The sequence below is a fragment of the Melanostigma gelatinosum genome, assembly GCF_949748355.1.
Source record: "Melanostigma gelatinosum genome assembly, chromosome: 18".
In the NCBI taxonomy this organism is placed as follows: domain Eukaryota; kingdom Metazoa; phylum Chordata; class Actinopteri; order Perciformes; family Zoarcidae; genus Melanostigma; species Melanostigma gelatinosum.
This window is the reverse complement of record NC_136651.1, coordinates 12,245,795-12,269,593: the sequence shown is the minus strand read 5'-3', so window position 1 is coordinate 12,269,593 and position 23,799 is coordinate 12,245,795. Positions and strand designations below refer to the sequence as shown.

At 42.1% G+C, this 23,799-nt stretch overlaps 1 protein-coding gene across 1 annotated transcript in view; it reads left to right on the top strand.

Moving 5' to 3' along the window:
- LOC306792830 (transmembrane protein 132C) overlaps nucleotides 1–23,799 on the top strand; it is a gene marked incomplete at both ends in the record, with an annotated part of 129,017 nt that overhangs the window by 62,948 nt on the left and 42,270 nt on the right. Inside the window, one exon of the mRNA XM_079290169.1 lies at nucleotides 13,327–13,470. Within this exon, the coding sequence (XP_079146295.1) occupies nucleotides 13,327–13,470 (144 nt within the window). The remainder of the gene's footprint in view (nucleotides 1–13,326; nucleotides 13,471–23,799) is intronic.

The following is a 23,799-nucleotide window of genomic DNA, read 5'->3' as shown; positions in this document are numbered from 1 at the left end:
TTCCCCGAAGAAAATACACTTTGAGTGCGTATACTGTATGAATGACAACACTTTTATGTGTCCTCATTTCCAAGTCTAATGAAACATGGGGCCTCAACTCTGGAGTGTGTTTCGCACAACAGTCTTTCAGCCCCCACTGTCATCTGTGTCAGGCACTTTGGGTTCAAATGTAGCTGCACACACCAGCAGATGTACATTTTCAGTTTGCTCTTCTTTTGTTTCACCGCTTATGTAAAGATTTGCAAAGTCCTGGATGACCATTTCACCCTGTTCCTTTTCAAGTTGGCCATTTTCTGGCCCACAATATTGGTGACTGGAGGAGATCTGGCAGCGTCACTCCACCTCTCTCAGTACAGACGAGCTGTGTTTTGGCCCAGAGGACTCACTCTCATTCTCTTTGTCTCGCTCTCTTGACATACAAACTGACACAAAACACATCAAATCCCTTCTATTTCCACTTGCTTTTGCTTTAGTGGCTTCACAGGTTTTTTTTTCTTCAAAATAGTAAAGTCAAAAATAACATTCCTGGCTAAAGATGGCATGAAAAGAGTGAAAGAGTGTATTCATTTAATATCCCGTGCAGAGCCACCGCTCCGCTGCAGTTAACCTCGTGCTTACAAAGTTCACTCACCTTCAATTATTTTGTTGGCCTTCGTCTCCACACCCACCGTATCATCCAAATTGTAAGTTATTCTCCTTTTTTTATCCTCACAAATTGAGCGAGACTAACTCGTTGTTTTTTAGGTGTGTTTGCAGGTTTCAATAATCTTAAGATTGTTTGCACTGAATCGATGAATGAGTGAAAAAAGGCATGGTGAAAGTTGCAGATGTGTTTGACTGTATGCGTATGCAAGTACTCACCTACACCATGTGTCAGAGAAGAAAATGACAGGCCTGTCTCGGCCACTTCCTGCTGGTTAGTGTCAAGGCTTGAAAGAGACAGAAATGAGCAACAGGAAGCAGAAATGCGCCCTCACTGACTTTCTTCTGCTGGATGACTAATGAAATACTTTTTCAAGCATGGACGTTTTCAACATTGGCTGCAGGGTGTTGACTGCTCGGTGCTTAGCTAAGTGCTACTTACAAGACTCAAGGGCATGTTTCAGTGTGTAGAAGAGAAAAAACACGACTCAATCTGACGATATGTTTCGCATTGGCTTCCTGGATGATGCTAAAAGATGACCTCATATCAATCAGGAGAGACTTGTTTTATAATTTAACAATGATTTATTATACAAGCGTCAAATATGCAAAGTCTTTTACTGAGGTCCAACAGGCCGAATCCCCCCTGGAGTCCAGACACTGGTGGTGGTGGTGAAAGGAGTTGTTGCAATCTGATGATGGATCAGGAGCCTGACTGTGATGCTGACTGGAGGTGACTGGGGTGGAGGCGGGTCGCATCTGCTTAACGCTGAAATGACAACTGACAGCAGCAGAGAGGAGAACACTTTAAAGTTTGACAGCAACAATCTGATTGGCTTAAGGAAACTGTGTGCCGAATCTGGTTGCTTGCTTCACAGTGCACGCCCCCAATCAGCTGATAGAGTAATTACCCGGAGAGGAGAGACAGAGATCACAAGCGAATGTCTTCCTGACTGAACTTGCGCTTGAGCTACATATCAAGTGATTCCCATTTCGGCACAAATTGCCTTTTTAGAAGTCATTTAGATGTCCTTTCTTTATATCTTTGATACATTGCATTATGTGCTTTTCTGCTTTGACATTCCTGAAAACAAAGAGCAGGCCTGCTAACAGGATCTGTGTAGTCACCCATGCGTTTACGGCTGTAATGTTTACAGCTGTGGAATTTGTAATGCGAATTTTCTGCAGTTTAAGCTCTCTAAATGAAGCTGTGCTTTTTATTTGCGTTTCTTTATCACACTTTAACACTTGAACTTACATTTGGTTCATATCGAAAAACAGTTGACAGGAACAGGGCGAAATAACATTACACGTTATTTTTAGTACGTGTGTAACCCATTCAGAACATTAAGATGGCAGCAAACAACGATTTAGAATGTAGAGTGGATTCATGTCGACCGTAGCAGAGAATGAAGTCACTCTCCCTCTGTGTGTGTTGTTATTCGGGCTTTGTTTACACAGCCGCTCTGCAATGCGCTCCATACGGTTGTAACAGCTGACAACGCCATTCTGACCGATGGCGTCGTCTGAGGGTCCCCCCCCCCCCCCCCCTTAGGTTACCACTGTTTGCTCTGTTGTGTGCACCGTTAGCACTGGAAGCACTGTTAGCCCCCGGCTCAGCGGTCGCCATGTTGAGAGCCGTGTGGAGGCAAAAGAAATGCTCTGAATTCCGTATTTAGCACCTTTAAAGCGCGATACAGCCAGACCGTGTATAATATGTGTCAGACTTCCCAAAAGGAACACAACCAAACGGGAAAACACAGCAGAGTTAGTTTGACTCACGACAAAGAGGCTATGCATGAAAGCAACCATGATTTTACGCATTCATGTACTATCACAATCCTCTACAGTGTGACAGTCCTACATTTCAGGTTATTGTCACAGAAGCACTATGCGAGTCTTGGCGTTGGACGTGTTCACTCTATAACTTGCAGACCTGCTTTAGAATATCTAAATAGAAAATGTGGTATATATTGTGTGAAACATAAACGTTTCTGAAATCATGCAGCCATTATATTTGACCCATTGCTTTATAGTTTTTGGTCACATCAAGGTGGCTCAGGACTGAATGAGCACTTGTCCTCGTCCACTCTTTCATCGCTCGTCCCCTGGCACGCAGTGTTTGAATGTGGTTCGGGAGGAACAGACTCGGCATTGTCAGTCCACGAAGGCTCAATGCAGACATGCTGTGTTGTGGCCCAAGGGACACACACACACACACACAAACAGAGACAGCAGCCCAAGGGAGTCCTCTATGAAGGGATCAGTGTAAACATCTAGTGGCAGTCGAGGTGTTGGTGGCCTTGTGAAGTGGAAGCGGTGCTCAGGACATGGTGCTGGCTGATAAGCTCTACCAGCTGAGAGGAGAGAAGTGAATTGGTCATCCCTGTTAAAACACCAGCAACCACCCATTCCCGCGGTGCCACATTACTGCAGCAGCAGGGAGAAGCTTACTCCTGCAGGGAAAGTAAAAAGTGCACTTATGGTGCAACTTGAGCTTGTGTTTTTATATGTGTACACATAGGACTATAATGTCAATCGCAGAGTATCAAACTGCTCTGTAGGTCAGGGGTTGGTGGGTCAAAGAAAATGAGCATGTCTCCACCAGAAAAAGAAAAGCATTGGTCGTTTGGTCAATCTCTTAAGAATACCTATGTGTACATTTTCTTGACAATTGGCTTCTTGTGGTCGGGCAAATAATGACTGCTGAGGCGAAAGTAGGGAGATGCCACAAAAAAACGATCTGTGTGGATGTTACCAAATGTCTCTCTTTGACACACTTTTGTCTCCTACCATGAGTCAGCTTTATTTATTTTTTTCGGGGGAGTTATTAGATCACGATAGTGAAAAGAAAACAGGAAATGAAAGAGACAGCATTCCACCATGATGGCTGACATCTTTCTTGTCACATTGCCAAAACTCCCGTGGCTCTGCACAAACGTCACAACACTGACAAATACAACAACACATGACATCTAGACCAAGAATGTCTCAACCGCTGCCACGGCCCACTCACACCAGCGGGAAGCATTTAATCAATTACATCAGGACTATCGATTGTCCCTAACGTCAGGAAGGCTGAATGATATACTGCAACATTTGACCCCTGATCGTGATCACCTGCATCACCTGACCACACATCTGCAGGCTCAAACCGACCGTCATTTAGTCAATAAATCACTCACAGATGAAATCCGGAGAGAACCGGAATTTAGTACCTTCTCAGCAACCCTGCGTCCCAGTGCACATTAATGCAGCACACTTCATCAGTCCTAGCTGGCTTTTGTGTTTGTCCCCAGCATGGCACATCCTTCAAAACCTTCCACAACAGTGTATTCATACAATTTATGATCTAATTAGAGGGCATAATGAATAGTCAACCATTTGTAACGATCGTGATTAAAATGTTTTAGTGATTGCCAAAGATTAATTGTTTCAGTAATGGCTTCAGATTGATGTAATTTGCATACATATGGCAATTATGAATTTTTGTTCTTCATCTCCTTGATGCGCACGCTGCAAACGCTGTTTTCTGACAGTACTGTATATGTGTCTCGAAGTTATTTCCAACTAAAACTTTCAGTGAAAAATATCCAAACTATAAGATGAATGAAGTTCAAAGCACCTCATTCTTTCATAATGTCAATAATATGGCCATACAGAAGAATTTCAATAGATATCATGCTGACAGACACTGATATGTGCTCTCTGCGCAGTCTGTTGTTGACGGAGCGTGTTGCACAGAGCCGATTGAGTTGGCCAATATAACTAGCAGACACGTCATGTGAATTATAGATGTGAAATAATTATGTGGCCAAAAATATTTGATCCATGTCGCTGGACAAGAAAGTAGGAGATAACATGAAATACCTGTTGTCCATATACATTTCGATATTACCCTGATTCCATGTTATGCTACTTTGCGTAAAACACAGCAACAATTCCATACTATAAAAATCCCTCTCCATTTATTGATTGTCGTAATATCTGGTTGGCAAGTTGGAGTTTTTATTCGGTTTCACAGCATTGTTCAGGCTCAATTCATGCAGTCAATAATTAATGACAATTACGTTTTTATTCATTTTTAGGTCGGAAAAGTGAATGAATGGTTGTCTCCTGCTTTATCTGCTTTATGTGATCGCAATAATCTTGAAACAAAATATAATACGATCCTACCGCATTGTCATAACTGTTTTATGGATTTACAATGACACAGTTCAGCAGTTTTAATGGCTTCTTGTCTGTGTATGTGTACAAACAAAAGCACACACAAAGCAAGGAGGCCCCCCCAAAGAAAGTCTAGCCTAGGCCCCCCTGTTGTCTAACGCCAGACCTAAATATTGCCATATATTGCCATGTCGCTAATATGTCTGAAAAGCAAATGTGCCATTCAAATATTTGCCTTGTCACGAGTTGACTTGAAAGCATCACCCTCAATACCATCCTTTATCTGTTGCTCTTCCTCAGGTGTTTCCGTATTGGACCCAAGGGTCTGCTCAGGTTGTCATTTTTAATGTTGGGCTGTGTAAAGGAAACTGACTTCACTGCTCACTGCAGTGCTACTATATGCGGATTTTTGGCACAAGCTCAACTACTTCCAAGTTGGATGGAGAAATGAAAAAAAGTCTCAAGTTGTCCTTTCCACTTCGAGCAACATCGGAAGTGCAAAGAACAACTTCATTGCCAGACCAGCGTGTTTCAGCTTGTGGCCCTCATCAGGGTGACTACTGTATGTGCCCAGTCACATCAGTGTTAATCTGTGTAACCCTTTCTACAGCAGGTTTACCAATTTGCCATAATCTGTCTCACTACATCCTGAGATTATACTGCTTGGCCCCCTTCTGCGTCCATCCAAATATTGGATCAGTCCTGGATCATCCGTCCGGCCCAACAAATCCAATGCAAAGTCTAATTTTTATCCCCCGCATGCAACCTTGTGTCAAATAGGTTTTACTGGAAGCAGTGTCTGCATGTGTTTGCCCTATCCCCTATTTAACTGGCACGGCTTCCATGCAAATGACAGCCACAGGGATCAAGTCTCTGTCTGCTACAACATGACCTCATTTCTTCAGCTAATCTACAGCAGGAGTAGTAGTGAGTTCCTGAAATCCAGCATTAAAGCGAATGAAACATTGCATTTTTTTTGTACACTGCTTGGCGTACATTTTGGCAATTATGAAAAATAAAAAAAGGAAACCCATGACACATATTTCATATCCGTGTTCATCCTGAAATCCTGTGCTTGCGCTGCAAATCCAGCAACTCAAATGAGGGTTGAAATGTCCTCCATGTAGGACGGCAGATTGGTGATTGCTTGAATTTCACATCTTGAGTCTTGCGTCGTGACGAGAGGCGGGCTGCGATTTACAGGAGGTGACTAGCTCTTGGCCATAGTGGGTGTTGCGCTGTCACACCCCTCAATGTCATCACCCCGTCGGCCTGCTTTGTACACAGTCGCTGCACACACACACACACACACACACAGAGAGAGCTCTTTGTCATTTCAGTCAATACTCACCCACATCCAGCCTGTTTCTTTCATTAGAATAGCAGCATGTATCATTTGTTGCCATTTTCTTTGACAGTTTTTTTTTATTTTTTATAATTGTTGAAAAAAGCGTGAATATGACGTGACATGAGGAGATAAAGAAAGCTCGGGGCAGATTAAAACAAACAAAGTCATCGACTGCTCTCAGCTATTGGCTTTGGTAAATTTCACTTTTTATGAGCCACCATTTCCTTTCCTTTCTCACCAGCTTCCCCTGCTTCCAGTTTTTAAGTAAATAATGCCTTAATTACATCTCACCCTTTCCATGATAACTTATGCATGTGTTGCATTCTGCTCCTAACCAGCAGCCATGCATTATGCAGAACTGGGCACCGCATTGGTGCTATCTCGTCATAGTACGATTATTACAGCACTCTTGAGGCTGTTGCTTACAAAATGATGGTTTAAGGATTCCAGTAGCCTCATTTGTATGTGTTCAATACAATGTGGTTGATGTTAAATTCATTTGTTCTTTTTGAATGTGAAAGCCTTCATATAGCGTGACACTTCTCTGAAACCCACGAATGAAGTAGGAATTCGTTTTTCAGTCAATACAAGGAGTGTTTTTATTAATTTCCTCAAAGTCATATATTGCACTATCCATGTTGTTCACCGTTCAGCTCATGCACAACAGTTCTCATGCGGTGAGTGAAAAACACTCACAAGGCTCATCAGTGTGACTGTACAGTCATTTTTTATTGACAGCAAAACAGTGATTTCCTCAGAGATGTATTCAAGATGTACTTTATGAAACCTTGCCCACTTTTTGAAATGGAATGTTCCTTTCCTCACACAATCTCAGGCGCTTCTTTGAATTCGACTCAAATTCATTTCTCAGTGCTCCTGCCCATGTGATTGCTCTTGATCTGTCATGGATTCGTTCATGTCATGAGGCTGTGGCCAGCTCGCATTTTGAACCTCTTCTCATTTGAAGTCAACTGCTCTCCTCTGACAGTTATTTCTTCTTCTTTTTTTAAAGGGCGGGAGTTTGTTCCCAGACCTCAGGTCCAAGCTCCATATATCAGCCATCTGTCTGCTTTTCCCTTTAATTAAAAAAAAAAAGACGGCGAAAGATATGTTAGATGAGGCATCGCCATGCCTGGTGTGTTCTTCAGGCATTCAGAAATGGATGAAGAGAGTATTTGGCTGACGGCAATCAGCTCCTCTACTCTGTCGTCTGAGTGAAAAGCAAAGTCTGTGCTTTTCTCGGGCAATACAGAGAGCCTCTTGCATAGCTACCTGATGATAAACGTGTCTCGTGTTTGGTGACAGTCAGCATCTCCTCAATTAAGTAGCACTCAATATAATCAACTGGAGGTTGAAATGACTAAGAGGCACTTCAAGTAGTACTCCCTTTGATCCTCTTTGTCCCTTGATAGATGGGTAGCTTTTAACCCTTCACAGCTCCGAAACCCCGTCTGGTTTGGATCACACAGATATTGAACTGTAAATGGTGAGATGATAGGAGGTCATTGGCACGAAGACGGAAAATTGACATTTCACAAGGGTAAAGTGAAGGAGCGGATAAGCCTCATGCAAGGCAACAGCCCTTTACCAGCAACATCCTGAGGAAATTAGAGGCTGTGGGTGAAGGTTAGGTGATGATAGCCTGCTTGAATATGTCACAATATGCTCCCTCAATCCTCCTTATTTTTCATCAGTAAAAAGTGAGAAGTTGTTTTCGACTCAGATTCAGAGATTTTGAACAAGTTGAGAAAGTATCACAGACTCTATTTATGGCTTGGAGACAATGCAGTATTTGTTGCATGGTTATTATACTAGATTGCAGTACAGGTGTCAATGGTGGACCATACACTGTATTTCCAGCTCAGTTTGAAGTTTAAATAATCGTAGATTTATTTATTGATTAAGTTTCATGCACGTTTAGTAGTCAGGACTAGAAAGGGCATCCAGAAAGAAGGAGTAATACTAAAGCTTTAGTAAAACTCAATAAGTAATACTTACAGTGTATAGCCAAGCTAGCAGCTCTGTTAGTCAGTAATGCTCTTTGTAAAGAAAATCTGAACGGTTTTGACAAATTGAAAATTTAACGTGATCGTTGCACAAAATGAAAAGTCAGAGGAAATAGTTGATTGAAAAAAACATGACTGTCAGCACCAATTTCCATGATAATCCGGCTGTCGAGACTTTTCACCGTGCACTGCCAATGTCAACCTGCGGGGTGGCGGTAGAGGACTAGTAAGGGGATCACCAAAGTCATTAGACTTCATCCTCTGGGGACCATGAATGTCAGTAAAAAATGTAATTGTCAACATTCTTGTTGGACCGACTGACTGACCCTTTAGCCTATAGCTGCTAGCGTGGCTAAAAGCTTTGAACAGAGTTCACGTACACCATGAAGTCTTAATTACAGGGGTGTTGGGCCACAAACTGTAAAGTGAGAAGGATTCAGAATTTCTGCACACTAGCGATCACTTGGACTCACTTTACTCAATTAAGTCATTTAGGTCTGTAGACCCTCAAATTACCCAACGAAGCTTTACCGACTGCAATGAGATAATTAAATGAATTGACAGTGACCAGCAGTGTGCAGCATCTCTGTTTCCTAATTAAAAATGATATAAAATAAGCTTCATTTCAGAACTCCAAAGCTAGACAGGGAGCTCTGGTGAAGGATACAGCGAGCAATGGGAGAAAGGCTGAGGGAAGCGGGGTGTGTTTCAGAGAAAACAGACAGAGATATGATAAGAGACATGGTGAAAGTGAGACACAGAGAGCGATGCAGCAGAACGCATGGGTGGAGATGAGCTTTGTCTGGCGAGCCCTCTTTATCTGATCGTGTTCTTCTTGTCCTATAGGTTCGCAGTGTTGCCACGCACCATCACTTTTAATTAGCTCTGATAATGGGAAGAACAGCATCATACTCATTAATTGAATTAGCGCTCTTTTTTTTATCTCCGCATCTGGCTGTGTCTGCTCACCCTTAAAAACACTCCACCGACATCTATTCCTCAGCTAATTGACTCCGAGCATCTCCCTGTTTCACATTACTGATTTATTGAACCAGCTCCCAGTCTAGTTCACCTGTCACTGGCGACTATCTAATTTAATTTTACCGCAGAGGTGATGGAGATTATTTAGTTTCTGAGCAAGAGAGATAGAGAGGGAGGAAGGGCGCATAAGTAAAGCCAGGGTTCTAAACAGCTTGTGCGTTTATTTCATAGCTTGATTCAGCTGCAGGTGTTTGAGAATTTAGGGACACTTGCCAATTTAACTAGCTCAATGTGATTTGGTCAATTTTGCCTGCTGTCAGTAAATTTAATTCAGATAAACTACCATTTTAAAATACATTTGGAGAATATGCACAGCCACAAGTTAGCATGTGTTTTAGATTCACCATCTGACCAATTTGTCAAGCAGGGCTTTTTCTTTCAAACGTTTCAATGGGGTTAGTTAATGATACCTCTGCACCTGGCTGCAGGTTGTATATGAATGTGCTGTGACTCATCTGTATTAAAGCTTTTCTCCATCTGGCTCCTCCTCTGCAGGAGGAACCAAGAGTGGCTTTTCTTTGTGGCTGAGCAGATATCAGAGCTATTGTTCTCTCTTTCATTCATCTCCACTAAAGGTTAGCTTTGTCCAACAACCCACTCTCTGCCAACGTATATAGACACAGACTAAGGTGTGTGTGTGTGTGTGTGTGTGTGTGTGTGTACTAACTACATGTATGTCCTTGTGAAGTTATCGGGTTCTCTTTGTCTCCATCTTTGCAATGATAATGATCTGTTGTAACCTACTGCAGGGAATATTTTTCATCCTGTTTCTTCTCATGAATTGTAATTTGAACTTTACGTTTAGCAGGTGACATAACCTTTGAAATATAGGACAACATTAATATATGTCTTTGCTATTGATGGAAATACAGGACCAGAACACACAGCAAAGAACTAAAACTACAAGTTCTTACTCTAGCTTATTGAGCATAAAGCCCTCTCTTTGACTCCTCTCCTCTCCGAAACCTTTTCATCCTCTGTCCTTTTTCATTCACACTGATGCAACGCTCGTCTTTTCTAATTTGCCTGGCTGGTCTCTGTAAAGCACTATGTCCCCTCTCTCTGCTCAAACACCTTCAACACCAAGCTCCTTCCATCACTGTGCACACCACAAAGACCTTTAGCTCACACCCCCACACACACTCTTTGTTTTTCTCCCTTTTCTTCAATCTGAATGTGCCCCCCCCCCCCCCGCCCCCCCATTGCTACTGTCATGGAAACTACGAGAGCCCATTTAGGCATCAAGTAGAAAGCATGTTTTTGAATGACAGCATGTAATCATTTATGCAATTTATTTTTATCATGTTATTATCATCTTATGGTTTGCTGAAATTGCGTTTCACGGAACCGTGCGCTTCATTTCCTTTGTCAAAAACATGTTTATGGCGAATCTGCGCAAAAACACACACACACACACACAACTGCGTGGACATATCGCCGGTTGTTAAGGTGATGGTGGCCGGTTGGACACATTTAACATATTGCTCAACCCTAACTGGTCTAACATGACATTACTGCCTGCACATCAATGCACTAGAGACTATTTAATATGTCAATGTTGCGTTCGCAGCTCGTTTCTGCTGCAACCAAGTGGCCCACGTTTTCTATTGTCAGTTTATCATTATGCTGTTCTGAACCATTGCTTATGTAACGTTTTGAAAACAGGACCTTTACTTGTGATGGAGGAGTTTAATCGTGTGCTGTTGTTACTTTTATGTCAGTAACAAATGTGCATACTTCTTCCACCACTGTCAATGGGGGAATTCTAGATAGATGTATTTTTCAGCCACTGCTCAGGTCATTACTCTCATCTGCAGTTGCCTATATTTGACGTGTCAAACTTAAATTGTGTAGGAATTGGGTTTCATTTGATTGGTAATGCATTGCTACTTTTTCTATTGTTATCTTGATACATTGATTGCTTAACATCTGTAAAACATGGTGTCTAAATGTCATATTTAGAACTGTTTGTATTCCATTTAATTCCCTGCTGTGTAAAGTGATATTACTGTACATTAGTAGTTCATGCAGCATACGAGAGGCATGCCAGAATGCGAGGTGTGGTGACATGTCATCCGGGGGGTGCCATTTCTGAGCATCAATCAGGGGAGAGCTGAACACTTTTCTGACAACCTCATCTCATCTGTAAATACTCATCCCACTGATGCAGGTTTTCATGGAATTAATGAGGCAGCTTCATGTGCTGATGCATGTGAAAGGGGCCTCCTTTCGAATCGCTTTCCTTTATTGCCCTAACTCCCTCCTCCTCCTCCTCCTCCTCCTCTTTCAACAGAAATCATATTAGCCAAAGCAATCTCATTTACAACATGGCATTTGGTAGTTCAGCATGCTTACTTGTTGGCTATAGTTCATGCTTGGGTTTGTCTGTCATGCGTGTGAGAGAACTAGAGAGAGTATGAGGAAAGAGAGAAAGAAAGAAAGGGCTAGTCATTAAGAACACAGAGTTTCAGGACCATGGACAGCATACTTACACTGTAGCTCAGGAGTGAGTCGTTCTTTATCAGAACTCAACCCATCAATCAACTCGTTTTTTGACTCTATGACATGCCAAATACAGTTACTAAACACAATATAAGCCATATATATTTTATAAAAAGACTAAACAAGCACGTTTATGCATGTGTTAATTAGTACTGACAATTTTAATTACTGAAACCATCAGTTCAAAATCTAAATTGAGCACTGATGCAAACACAATAAGTTAATGGCATCCGTCATGCGTTAGCAGAAAAAGAAAATGAGAGGAAGAAGGTGCTGCTCGACATCATCCTGGGACCTAAAGCATGTCCCCGCTCTAATTGGGCTTCTATATTTCATCAATACAACAACGTAAGACTCAAGTTCATATTAGTTGATTATCGCCTGTCCTGTTAGTCCACCGCCAGTGCTGAATCTGCTTGTCAGTTTGTAGTAACTACTGTGGCTGCCGCAACGACTGGAAGACAGGCGGGCAGACGACAATCAGTCGCCTCCTCCTAGTTATTGTGTGTGTGTGTTCCACACCGGCGGCCTTTATCTTTGCTCGTCAGAAGCAGCGACCAACACGAGGCCAGTTATCACCGCCTCGGCGGCCTGGATAGGATCAAAGAAGATCGGTTGAACACTGAAGATGTAATGGCTGCGCTCTTCTAAGGACTGCTGCATGGTTTGTCATGTCGTTATCCCACCGTTAACGCTCAGTTTCTTTTCTCTTCATCTTTTACAAGTTGTTCGCAGTCTCCAATTAGATTGATGCCGGGGAAAAATGACCCTGCGTTCATGTTTCACTGAATAGAAACGCTTCTTTCTCCTCGCCTTTCTTTGTGCCGTTGGTGTTTTACTTCAGATCCGGCTTTTCGTGCCATCATTTTCACCGCATAAAACGCATATGCTGCGGCGTTTGTGGCAGCGGTTCGAACAGGAGCAATTTGTAATGTTAGAAAAGAAGGCACTGAAAGCTGCTCACGTTCTTCATGGTAATTGCATGTGACAGAGGAGGAAGAGGAGGAAGAGGAGGAAGAGAGCAACAGCGTGTCAGTACACTGGAAGAGGAGGAGGTCATGGTTATTCGCCATTCCATCAGCGCTAATGAAATGATTTGCTTGACTTGTACCTGCCAGATTCACTTCCCCAAAGCAATATTCACCCGAAATAAAACGTAAAAAGTTTGAAAGCTTTTGAGTTGTTTTTCACTGATGATTATCCAAATAATAGAGTTCCTTTGTCCACACAATTTAGTTGGAAGTGTAATTATTGTTTTCTCATCACCTAGCAACCACCAAAATACTTTAAAAATAATAAACAGGTTTTTTATATGAGTGAAGCATATTTTTGTTACTATCGCCCCCAAACATTTTTTTTCAGGAGATAATTGAATGTCCTTGCGTGTGTGATAGAGAAAAAGAAGAGTGTTTGAAGTTTGTTTTGACACCTTGAGAAAAGTAAAGCCAATTTCTGTCTTTGGAACATGTTTGTTTGTGTCAGGGAAGAGAAAGAGAATAAAAGAGGCCGGGTGAGTTTCTGGAGCTCTGAAACTTAATTCGTGAGCTGTTCTGGTGACAGTTCCAGCAATGGACTGGGCAGTTCTAATCTCATGTTTTTCTTTTAACCTGTGTGTTTCAGGGTGAAGCTGAATGACGGGGTGGCGTTTCTGGGAGCTAGAGCCAGTAACCCTGTTGTATGGACGGTGAGTCAGGATGTCAGAAGCGAAGGTCACAGGGTTGTGACCCTCCACTGTCGGAGGAAGGAGAACAGTTTCAGTCAAAGGTACGTCCGACTCCCTCCTTCTACGGGACGAATCAATGTGTGAATGAAATATGAAGTGGACACCCTGATGAACAACCAGAAAGCAGCAGCGCACTTGTTCATTTCTCTGACAGGTGTCGGTAGAGAGTGATTGCAAAGAGGGAGGATGAAAGAGGACATGACTCAGCATCTGAAGCATTCAATGGCACTGCCAGCCACAAAGTTCCCCAGCGACTCCCAAGTGTAGAAACTAAAATGTATTGTTTGAGCAACACTGCGTTGCCTCTTGCTTGCACTTAAAGGTGCAGTTTGTAGGATTTAGATGGATCTATTGGCAGAAATGTAATACAACAATCATAACTAGTTTTTATTCGTGGTTTGATAACTTAGAAGGAGCTGCCCATATCTACACAGGGAGCGGGTCTTCTTCACGGAATCGGCCAATGTTCCACCGCGATGTTTCCGTGGCCCAGAGGGGACAGACCAAACAGGCAGTGTGTAGCCTGATATCTAGTTTATGGGCTAAATATACCAAACTACTTGCACAATCCTTTTATTCAAAATGTTTTACAAGTTTGAGAAATTCACTTGACTTACCAGTTTGTGTCAAATGTGACAGTTTCCAGCTTTGGCGGTGTCAGTTGATCACAACTTTCCGATCGTGACGGTATGAGCTGAAGTATGCATGTGTGCTGGTGTGTGTTGATGATTAATAACTGTGTTTTTGAGTGTGCAAGTGTGTGCGCGCCATTGTACAGTGTTTGACATTCAACTCGACAGCTAAACGGTTTTAGGCAAAGACAAAGTAGCTGCACACAGGAAGTGACACGCCCTGGCTGGGCTGTTATTTCCTTCTGAGTGCGGAGACATTGAATTATACAGTACTGCTCAAATCAAGGTCATACATGTTGAAGCTGGTATCATGTCCTTTGCACCCTTTGCAGTTTGATCTCCTGAGAATCCTTGTGAAGCTCAGAAAATGATTCTTTGCTTTGTGTGGTCTTCTCTACTGGACGAACACACTTTCAAAACTGGAATAAAATGAACAGTCTGGACTCGTACATTGTCCTACTCACATTGTTTTTTTTATACATTACTTTTGGAGGAGGAATAGGCATTGCTTCATTTATTAGCCCAAAACAAGGTTTAGGCGTTGAGGTGCTGCAGTCACATCATCTATAGCTCTCTGATTGGTCAAGCTTACACTTGGATGGCTCTGTCGATTGTCTGTAGATCTTTTTCCAGACTACAATAGAAAAATAAATACATCTTGTGAGATTCCGGCTGGCTTGGAGGCTACAGCGGAGCAATATTTGTTCAATTATGTCTGAAAGCCTTAAAAGCGATTTCCTAAATGAATCTAATCTTTTGGCTCCCCGGAATCTGCACGGATTTCCTTTTTGCCATACTTCCTCCACCTCCCCAGTAACGGGTTCATACTCATTTTATTCTACTGCTGTCCTATGGGTAGGAGAAATCCCATCGGTCAGGCTAAGTGAAAAAAGATCTTCATTAGCCAGAATATGAATGGGGTAATGGAAATACGTGGAGATGAAAGCCAAGGAGTTTAAAAAGACAAGTGCCCTTGAACATTAAATTTCTCCTAATGTCAATAGAAGCTCACTTTGCCGACCGTTAAAACGGCATCACTGCCAGAAGCTGCAAGATAAACATCGGGAGCAGAATGGGTCTCCCCTGGCTCGTGGTAGGAAGTGCGACATTACAGCCAATAGTGTGAGCGCCGTGTGAGAGGCTCCAAACAGGCTTGATGACTAAACTCCCAGCAGCCAAATCAAAGAGGTGAGATGTAACAGGCAACTGTGGCCTTATAGTCAATCTATCTTGGTGTTATAATGTAATATAATGCACTTTGGGGAGGTGTGCACGATGTGTCTGCCTTGTTTTGAACACCGGTCCAGTTACTTTAACAGCCACATGTTCGCTGTACTGATTGTCTGTGCTCTGCAGAGGCAGCTGAGAGTTGAGGTGTGACACAATACATGTCAGGAGTGTTAATAGGAAAAGCAGGTACAGGGGGACACAGAGAATGTGAAATGATAAAGTTCATTTGATCATTCCTCCTACAGTACGACACATGCTGGACACTAAAAGCTATTACCAAGTGCATACTGCTGCAGCCTGTGGTATGCTTGTTTTATTCACATTCATTTTTGGTTTTTATCCGAAAGACATAACAACTGAGGCAGGCAGACCAACAGATTGCTGTTTGATGTGATAGAGTCTCTGAATGCTTCAATTAGACTAACATGAACAACGTAAACATAATGACATACATGGTTGTGTTCATTGTGTGAACCCTTTTCTCTCCCTCTGCAGCTGCAGCTCTTTATGCAAACTACAGAGACCGCACTCAATATTATGACGAATTGATATCGCTACAGTTTGTCTGAAAGCCTGAGTGGGAATGGATTTCATTTACCAGGCTGATATTAATTGTCTATATTAGAGTAAAAACAACACGTCTTAAGGTCTCAAAATGTTTTTGGATTTCTTTAGCATCAGTCTGGCAAAAGAAAGCACTTTAGAAACCAATCCTGCAGTTCTATATTTTTTCTTTTATGATGATCTGTGTCACAGGCTGCTGTATGAAGCACCTGGATGAAGACAGCAAAGGTTGCAGAGTGAGATAAGGAAACCCTATCCTGGAAAGCCAGACCTCATCCGAACTTTGCTGAAAATGTCTCAGCAACACAGATGCCCATACAGTATTATTCTTCTCTGTATACAAAATAAAATACTTGTTTGCTAGACTGTGCATTATAGAGAGGGTATACATAAAATGCAGTCTGACAGAATGCATGTACCCAATATAGCTGGGGAAATATAAACTCCTATAAAGTGATTGTTGGTAGGGGAGAGGCATTACAGAGAATACACTTCTTTACAGCAGATATGCAAAATGACTCAAGTGTATCCAAATTAAGGCAGCACGTCTCGTGCACTAAGCTGTCATGACTCATCAGACCCCCTCTCAACAGCTTGTGAACAATAAACCCAACGCAGGACCCCGGTGTGGTTTCTGTCCCTCCCTTTACTCAAGCAGAGCAGATTTAGCCACACATGGGCCGCTACGTACACTGACTGTGCAGGTCTCCAGGCTGTAATAAAGCTGACTGATGCAATCTCAAAGTGGCCCAATGGTCATCGGACAACACTGCCCGCTCTGTTATGAAGACGTAGTGGAACACTTAAATGCAACGCGTTGTCCTTCACCAGACGGTCCTCCGTGTCCTCACAGTGACCATGGAAAGAGACTGCTTCTCCCTAACGTCAAGCTAATTCAAGTACTATTCAACTCAACATGCTCTTCAGCTGTTGGCGTAATTAAGCCTACGGGAATTCACACACACTCGGGATTCATGTACGCATTGCCTTTGTGTCTGCACATGTTGATGTGAGTGAAGTGGGTGGGCCCATTCTCTACGGGATAGTCACGCTGTGTAGGGATGTAACAGTACACAAAAATCTCAGTTCAATGCGAGTTGGGTGCAGCAGGGGGGAGAAAACAAAAGCATTAGGATAGGTTTCTTTTCATTATAACCTCCTGACCCCTGACCTGACTGTACCTCCCTGGACTCGTACAGTATTCCTGTTAGGATCGTGTCGAGCATTGATACCAGTACCTTATGCATTCTGTGTCTTCCACTGCTACGGTAACTTCATTATAGTCTGCTGTAGTATTTCCAGTTCAGCTAAGCCCCTTACTCCAGGTGTCTTTGCTCTTTTAAACTCTCACTCCATGTCTACTAAATCTTTAATCCTTAATGATCGAATTACATCCCTTAACCTTGATTTCCCCATTCCTTACTCAGATCTAGCTTAAACCTGTGGAGTGCTCCCCTCTCGTGGAGCTCTGCCAACGCCGTTATCATTTTCTGAACGCATCAAGGTTAACAGTCCGTGGATTGGTTATTAAAGCTGGCTTTAAGAATCATCTCACATTTATTTCATTCATGTTTGGACAGTTTTGAAGTCTTAACTTTTTAAATTCTGAGTGATAACCCGCTTTTGGTGATAAACGAATTATGGCATTCCTCTATGAATTCTCTTACAGTCCTCTCTTGTGCTTACATTTGATAGGGCCATTACAGCTAGTGACTTTAACGCTCATGGACAATCCTAACTCATGTGCCACCAATGTTTCAAACATCATTTGATCTTTTAAACTAGTGCAGCATGTCTCGTGCCCCACAAATAAACCGTGGGCACACCCAAGACGTGTTTTATTTTCCCTGGATCTCTGGACATGTCTCTTAACTCCCTGAATAAGACTGGTTTTGTCTTTGATCATAAATGTATTTCCTTTGATGCATCTTTACTACCGCTACTACAATAACCCAGAAATGTATGATCTATACTCTCGTCTCTTTAATGAGCAGTATTTGTTTTGAACGGAGTACAGTAAGTGTTAAAGACAGAGAGAATCCTCTTGTCGGGGACTGAGGTAGCATTTTGCCCACTGGCAACGTTTGTGAACTATTTTCAAAATCAAAATAAGACACCAAATAATTCTGCATTACGCTTTATGAACAGTGAAAAAACACCAAAAGGCCACAGGTCACAATAGGTTATAAAACTGAAAATAACCAAATACATGGAATATAAAAAAGATAAAACTTATGCACAACACCCAAACATTTATCCCGGTGATTGGCACATCTGGGTGATGCCGTCGAAACGTGCGTACCCACAAACCCGACAACGGTGGAGGCGACACTCCTTGTCTTAACCCTGTGCCTTGACTCAAATCTTTCACCGATGCTGTTGTAGCTGACCAGGAACCCAGCTCTGGCGTTTTCATGTGCGTTCACCATAGTGTGACTGACTCGCCTGCCAATCTGCTTGATGTGCTAACTTCAGCATATGTCGCTAACGGCGTACAGCTAAATGTTTGTGGGCGAATGTTGCAAAATCTACATTCCATGTGTTCTGCGTGCGGCAGCATGCACCAGACCATGCCCCCCCCCCCCAAACACACACACACACACACACACACACAGTATGAGTGCACAAACCGTTACAGCCCTATCACATTGCATATTTAAAAAGAGAGTCATCAGCCATGCATGTCAGGTACACAAGCTGCCTCTGGCTCCTTTGTTTGTTTTTAATAAAAGCTAACACAATTTGGAGTTCCTGTTTGATTGAGGGGAAGAGTTGAGAAAAACAAACAAATGAAGGTTTTATAACCACAATGGCAGTTCTCTGGCCCAATAATCAGCGTGGCAATCAGTGGCTTGTTCAAGCAGCAAAAGGAGTTTGATTTGTAATTGCAGGAGGTGAGGCGCGGCATCGAACAACGAATCAAAATAAACAGACTCTAATGGCCGACATTTCTCAATCTAGCCAGTCCCTCAAATTAACACGTGCACAGAGAGAGACGGGGCCGACTTCAACAGCAGTCAAGCTTTTGACAAACGTAAGCCCTTTTTCAGACACGGAAGCGAACATCGTTTGTGCTTTGGCTCTGTTTGAACACGGCGGGAGTATCACGGTCAGAGCTGCAATGCTCGTGCAATATTCAGCATCTGGCAAAGGGAAAAGGGAGCAGTGACACTGCTGAGTAGAAAAATAAAAAAATAAAGGGAGACAAGTGTTCTCTGTTCTCTCACAGGCTTGGTCAGGGATGGCTTTTACAACTTATTTTGTATTTAGAAGTATCTAATTACAGTATTTCTCAATTGCTAAAACACTAAAACCCATTGGCTGAACAAAGTTCTCAGTTGCCTGAACTCATTTAGCTAATTGTCCAGTCTGTTGTCAATACCTTAAACTATTTCACATGGTGAAACACAATTTGCAAAACTCTAAACACATTCTCAGTCTCAAAACACATTCTGCACTCTAATGCACATGTCATCCATACTGGTAAACACAAGTGGCAACAATCAAATACAAATAGAGAACACATGTCATTGATTAAACACAATCACTCAAAATGGATTTCACTTGTATCAAATGATGTGACACAACCAATATAAGCCAGTTTAGAGAGCAAACAGGTGGTTGAAGGTGATGTCGACGAAGTGCTCTGGCCTGACCCAGCCCAAAGACAAGAAGAAGCACATTGATGATATGTTGACTCCTTTGATTTTTGTCCCTTTCACTGTAGTATTGTATGCTGTAGTAGGCCTACAGTGCATTGTAGGCTGTATAATGTACAATAAACAAATTGTATGGCCTTGAACATGGTGCTTTCTATTTGTTACAGTAACAGTACTGACTGCTCAATATATTTTGACTGGTTGCAGGTTCATATCAACAAAGAACAAGAATTACAGTATCACAGCGACAAAGGACATGTTTGTGAGATGCAGGGTACAGTACTGTACAAATAGGGGTACAAGGAGGAGGAAGAACAAAAGACATTTCAAAGAGAAAAGCACAGTAGTCATTTCTGATCAATTTTGAGCGACTGTAATAGAACATGTTTTCGTTCATGTGAAATTTGTTTTGAGATTAAAAATCGACTTCTCCCTGAGAACTATACGTTTTGAACAATGTGTTTTCTATTCATTGGTGTATTGTTTACTGACTGCTTGATGGTGTATATTATTTTGATCACTTTGTTTGTGATTTGAGAGCAGTGTTTGATTTTGAGCACAGGTAAAACTGTTTTGAGGCGAAAGTTTCATTTTGCAAGAGGATTCAGAGGTTTTGTAAACAGTGCTTGAAGATGAGGTTTTGTGTTTACAGTTTTGAGAGAATGGGTGACCGTTTCAAGAAATGTGTCTTAGCAATCGAGAAAAACTGCAATACGCTACTTATTTTCTCAATCGTTTTAAGCGTTTTGTCTATAAAATGTCACAAAATCACACCAATACTCAAAGGCATTACGTTTACTATTGTATATGACAAAGACAAGCAGCAGATGCTCACATTGGAGAAGCTTGGATGTTTTGGGCATATTTGCTGGGGGCAAAAAAAAGAATCCTGATCAATTATCACAATTGTAACTGATTAAATTTCCATCAAGCATCCAAAAAATTATACTTCAATCAATGACCTTTGTGAGTGTGAGAGACACTTACCCATGCTTCTTCCTAGTGATTTTCACACCAATTTAGTCATGTATTCGACCAGATTTCTCTATTCCGTATTACGCAAGCATTTAAAAAAAAGAAAAATACATGAGACGTAAGGCAATGACTCACATTTATCCTCCTTCCTCGCATGCTGAATTTGCTGGATAATCATACTGTACGCATTTGGCATTGTTGAGAGCTTAAAATTTAGTGATGGAGATTCACATTAAAACAGAATAAAAATCAATGAAAGAACAATTGCATTGACTGTTCTGATATAGGACAACATTTTCCTCAGCACCTTCATGAAATGTGGTCACTCACAGTAGGTCATGATTCATTCAAATGATTTGATTTTATTTAATTAAGGGACGAATGTATTGCAGCGGTCTTGTGAAGGCAGAAGAAGACACATTTAGTGTATTGCTTTGTCTCCTTGTGCTAGCGTTTCTGTTCATAAAACGGCATTCAACTCAGACTTTGGTCCACTTACTGAGCTGTAAGTGGACCAAAATGTTCTTAAGTACAACCTACTATTGCTTTTGTTACTTCTACAGAAAAGGGGAGAGGGTTGACTGACGTGCAGGCCATAATGCTGTGAAGATTATAATACTCAAATGTGTTTTTTTACTCATGTGAGTCCCATCTGTGTGCGTACACACGTACTCTATGACACACACAAACACAAAGACACACACACGAACAAACAAACAAGTGAACAAATACCTCCAGCATCTTTTCACCCATCAAAGTCTACGTTACGTGATCATGGATCATGCCACCGCATTCCATTTGTCTGCTGTTGCCAGAGAGGTCTCCCACTGTGAGAGAGTGGGAGTAAGCCTTACTCTCAAAGACTGACAAGACAGCCTTACAACACCTTCTATGATGCAAGCCTGTAAACCAAAGCTCTAGTGGTGCTATCTAACAACAACACCGTAGTCTTACCGCTGAGTGACAACGCCAGAATAAATGGCATCATATTCCGGCCAACAATGTATGCTTTACAGTGTGTGTTTCATCATGTTTCCACTTATTGCAGTCGTGCGGACTATTGTATTATAGGGTTAGGATTTAAAAAAAACAAATCTTGCACGGAAGTTGCATGAAAAGTCTTAAGAGCTGTGCCGAGCCTTTGATGAGGAAAGTCTTCCCAGTGCGCAAGCCCCGGTGTGAAAATAGTTTAAAGATTCAAATTGTTCTACAACAGTTGGTGAATTCATATTTTAAGCATCAGTGAAATCGAGGCCTGTCATTCTGCGTTTGCCCCAGCCATCTGCTGAGGGAGGTGACATGAGCCTCTGAGGGGTTTTCTGTGAAAGAGAGGAAGCGAGCATCAATGACAGGAATGGAAACCCCAAGCTTGTTTTAGACTGACGTGATTAGCATATACTCTGCAGTGTGCCAGGGAAAGACAAAAGCCACAATTCCCATATAAATAAAGTCCATAAAGATTCTTGTTAGGTGAAATTGCTGCTGATACGCATCCATGCAAACTTTCCTTCCAGTACAGCATATATCCTTTTTACATCGTCATGCGAGTTAGCTGCGGTCTTTAGGGTTGCGACGAGTCAACATGATTGATTATGAATGGCTGGATTACCGTGTACATTTATACAGACATTCATGTGTTCCTAATAACTTTCTTGATCACTTTTCCGCTGAAGTAAATTGAGGTCCATTGTCCGTCACCACCGCTTCATGCAATCGGCATGATGCAAATAGGTTTCTCAAAACCTCAACAGTTTTGCTGGCTGTGGTGGTCTTCAAAATGATTACCTGCAGATAAGCGAGCATATGCATCCATAACAAAACCACAAAACATTTGCTTTTTATCCTCTGCGAAATCAAGGTGTATTCTCTCCCAAGGACCTGTAGCCCATTGCCAAGTATGCAAGGTGCTGTGGCAGGCATGCTACGCTTCTGCTTTAAAAGATATCCCCACAGATTCTCCTCAATTTCACTGTAAAATTCACTGTAATTATCAGGCGAAATAACACTATCAGCCCCCCCAAGTGCATAAGGCGGTTTGCAAAACGTGTGAATAGCCCCTGGTACGACATGGAGTTTGGCTTTGATCCCCATCACCTTCCCTAGACTGGGCTGTGCACCTCGGGGTATCTCTCACATAACTCCTCCACACTCTCAAATGTTGCTCTGTTTACAGAAGACCAATCCAGTTCTAACTTCTTGATCCAGTCTCTCAAATAAATGCTGGACAATTATGCAAGCAACTGTTTCCTGTACACTCTCAACAGACATCTGCTTTACCTTCTGCTACTGCTACTGCTACTCCTGTGTCTACTTACAATTTTGGCCTTTTTTCATTTACCCTTACTTTCACAAAGTGTCCTCAACCTCAGCCTCAAAAGACTTGACTAGACTGGGCTTTCTGTTTTTTTCACTTGGTGTGCAAATCCCATCGCATTGAGCATTCGATGGCGTATTGCTGCTATTTTCACCCTGTGCTCAGATCTATCTCTGAATGCACTATCTAGGAATATCCTAAACCTGCAAGTAGATATAGTTCCCTCAACTTGTACTCATTTAAAGACTTGTCCTCCCTCTGGTTTCTGGAGTTTAACTTGTATCTTTTTGCAATTAAATTAGTCCGACATCTTCAATGGTGCACTAAAGTCCATCAGCAGCGTGTGGTTATTTCTGCCCACAATACTGCCTTTGAATTTTCATCGCCATATTTCAGCCAGTTTGCTAAGAGGAGCGGTTCTAACCCTTCCAAATAGGCTTTGAATGTTTTTCTTCGTTTTTCGTTTTAAAGGGAAAAGTCTTCACTTTGCCCGAATGCCGCCGCCATCTTCGCTGCGCTTTGTCTCGTCTTAAAAACTCTCATCACCCTGAGGAAATCCCATCCTCTTTGCCAAAATCTGTTGTGTATCACCGAATTTTGTGGGGAAATAAATCTCCGGTAAAAGAACTCCAAAGAGAAGGAGGCAAACGATGGATGATTTATTAGGAGTCACATGAAAACATGTCTGCCCTTGAGCAGCTCCTCACATCCACTGGCTCACCCAAAACCCCAAAGCGGACCCTTTAGGCAAAAACAGAAAACAACATCGTGCCCGAAAACAGCACTGGTGTTATTACAGTAAAAAGCACTTCTACTTACGTTTTTTGAACACACCACACTTTTTTTTAGCACGTGTAATGTCCTTAGACTGTAGTAAGACATATTGCCAAAGAGACAAAACCCAAAGCACAATTGAAAGTTCTCAATGCAGATATTCTGTTTTTGACCGGGTCAGTCATTGGCCCGACAGCAGGTCAACTTGTCAGTCCTCCATGT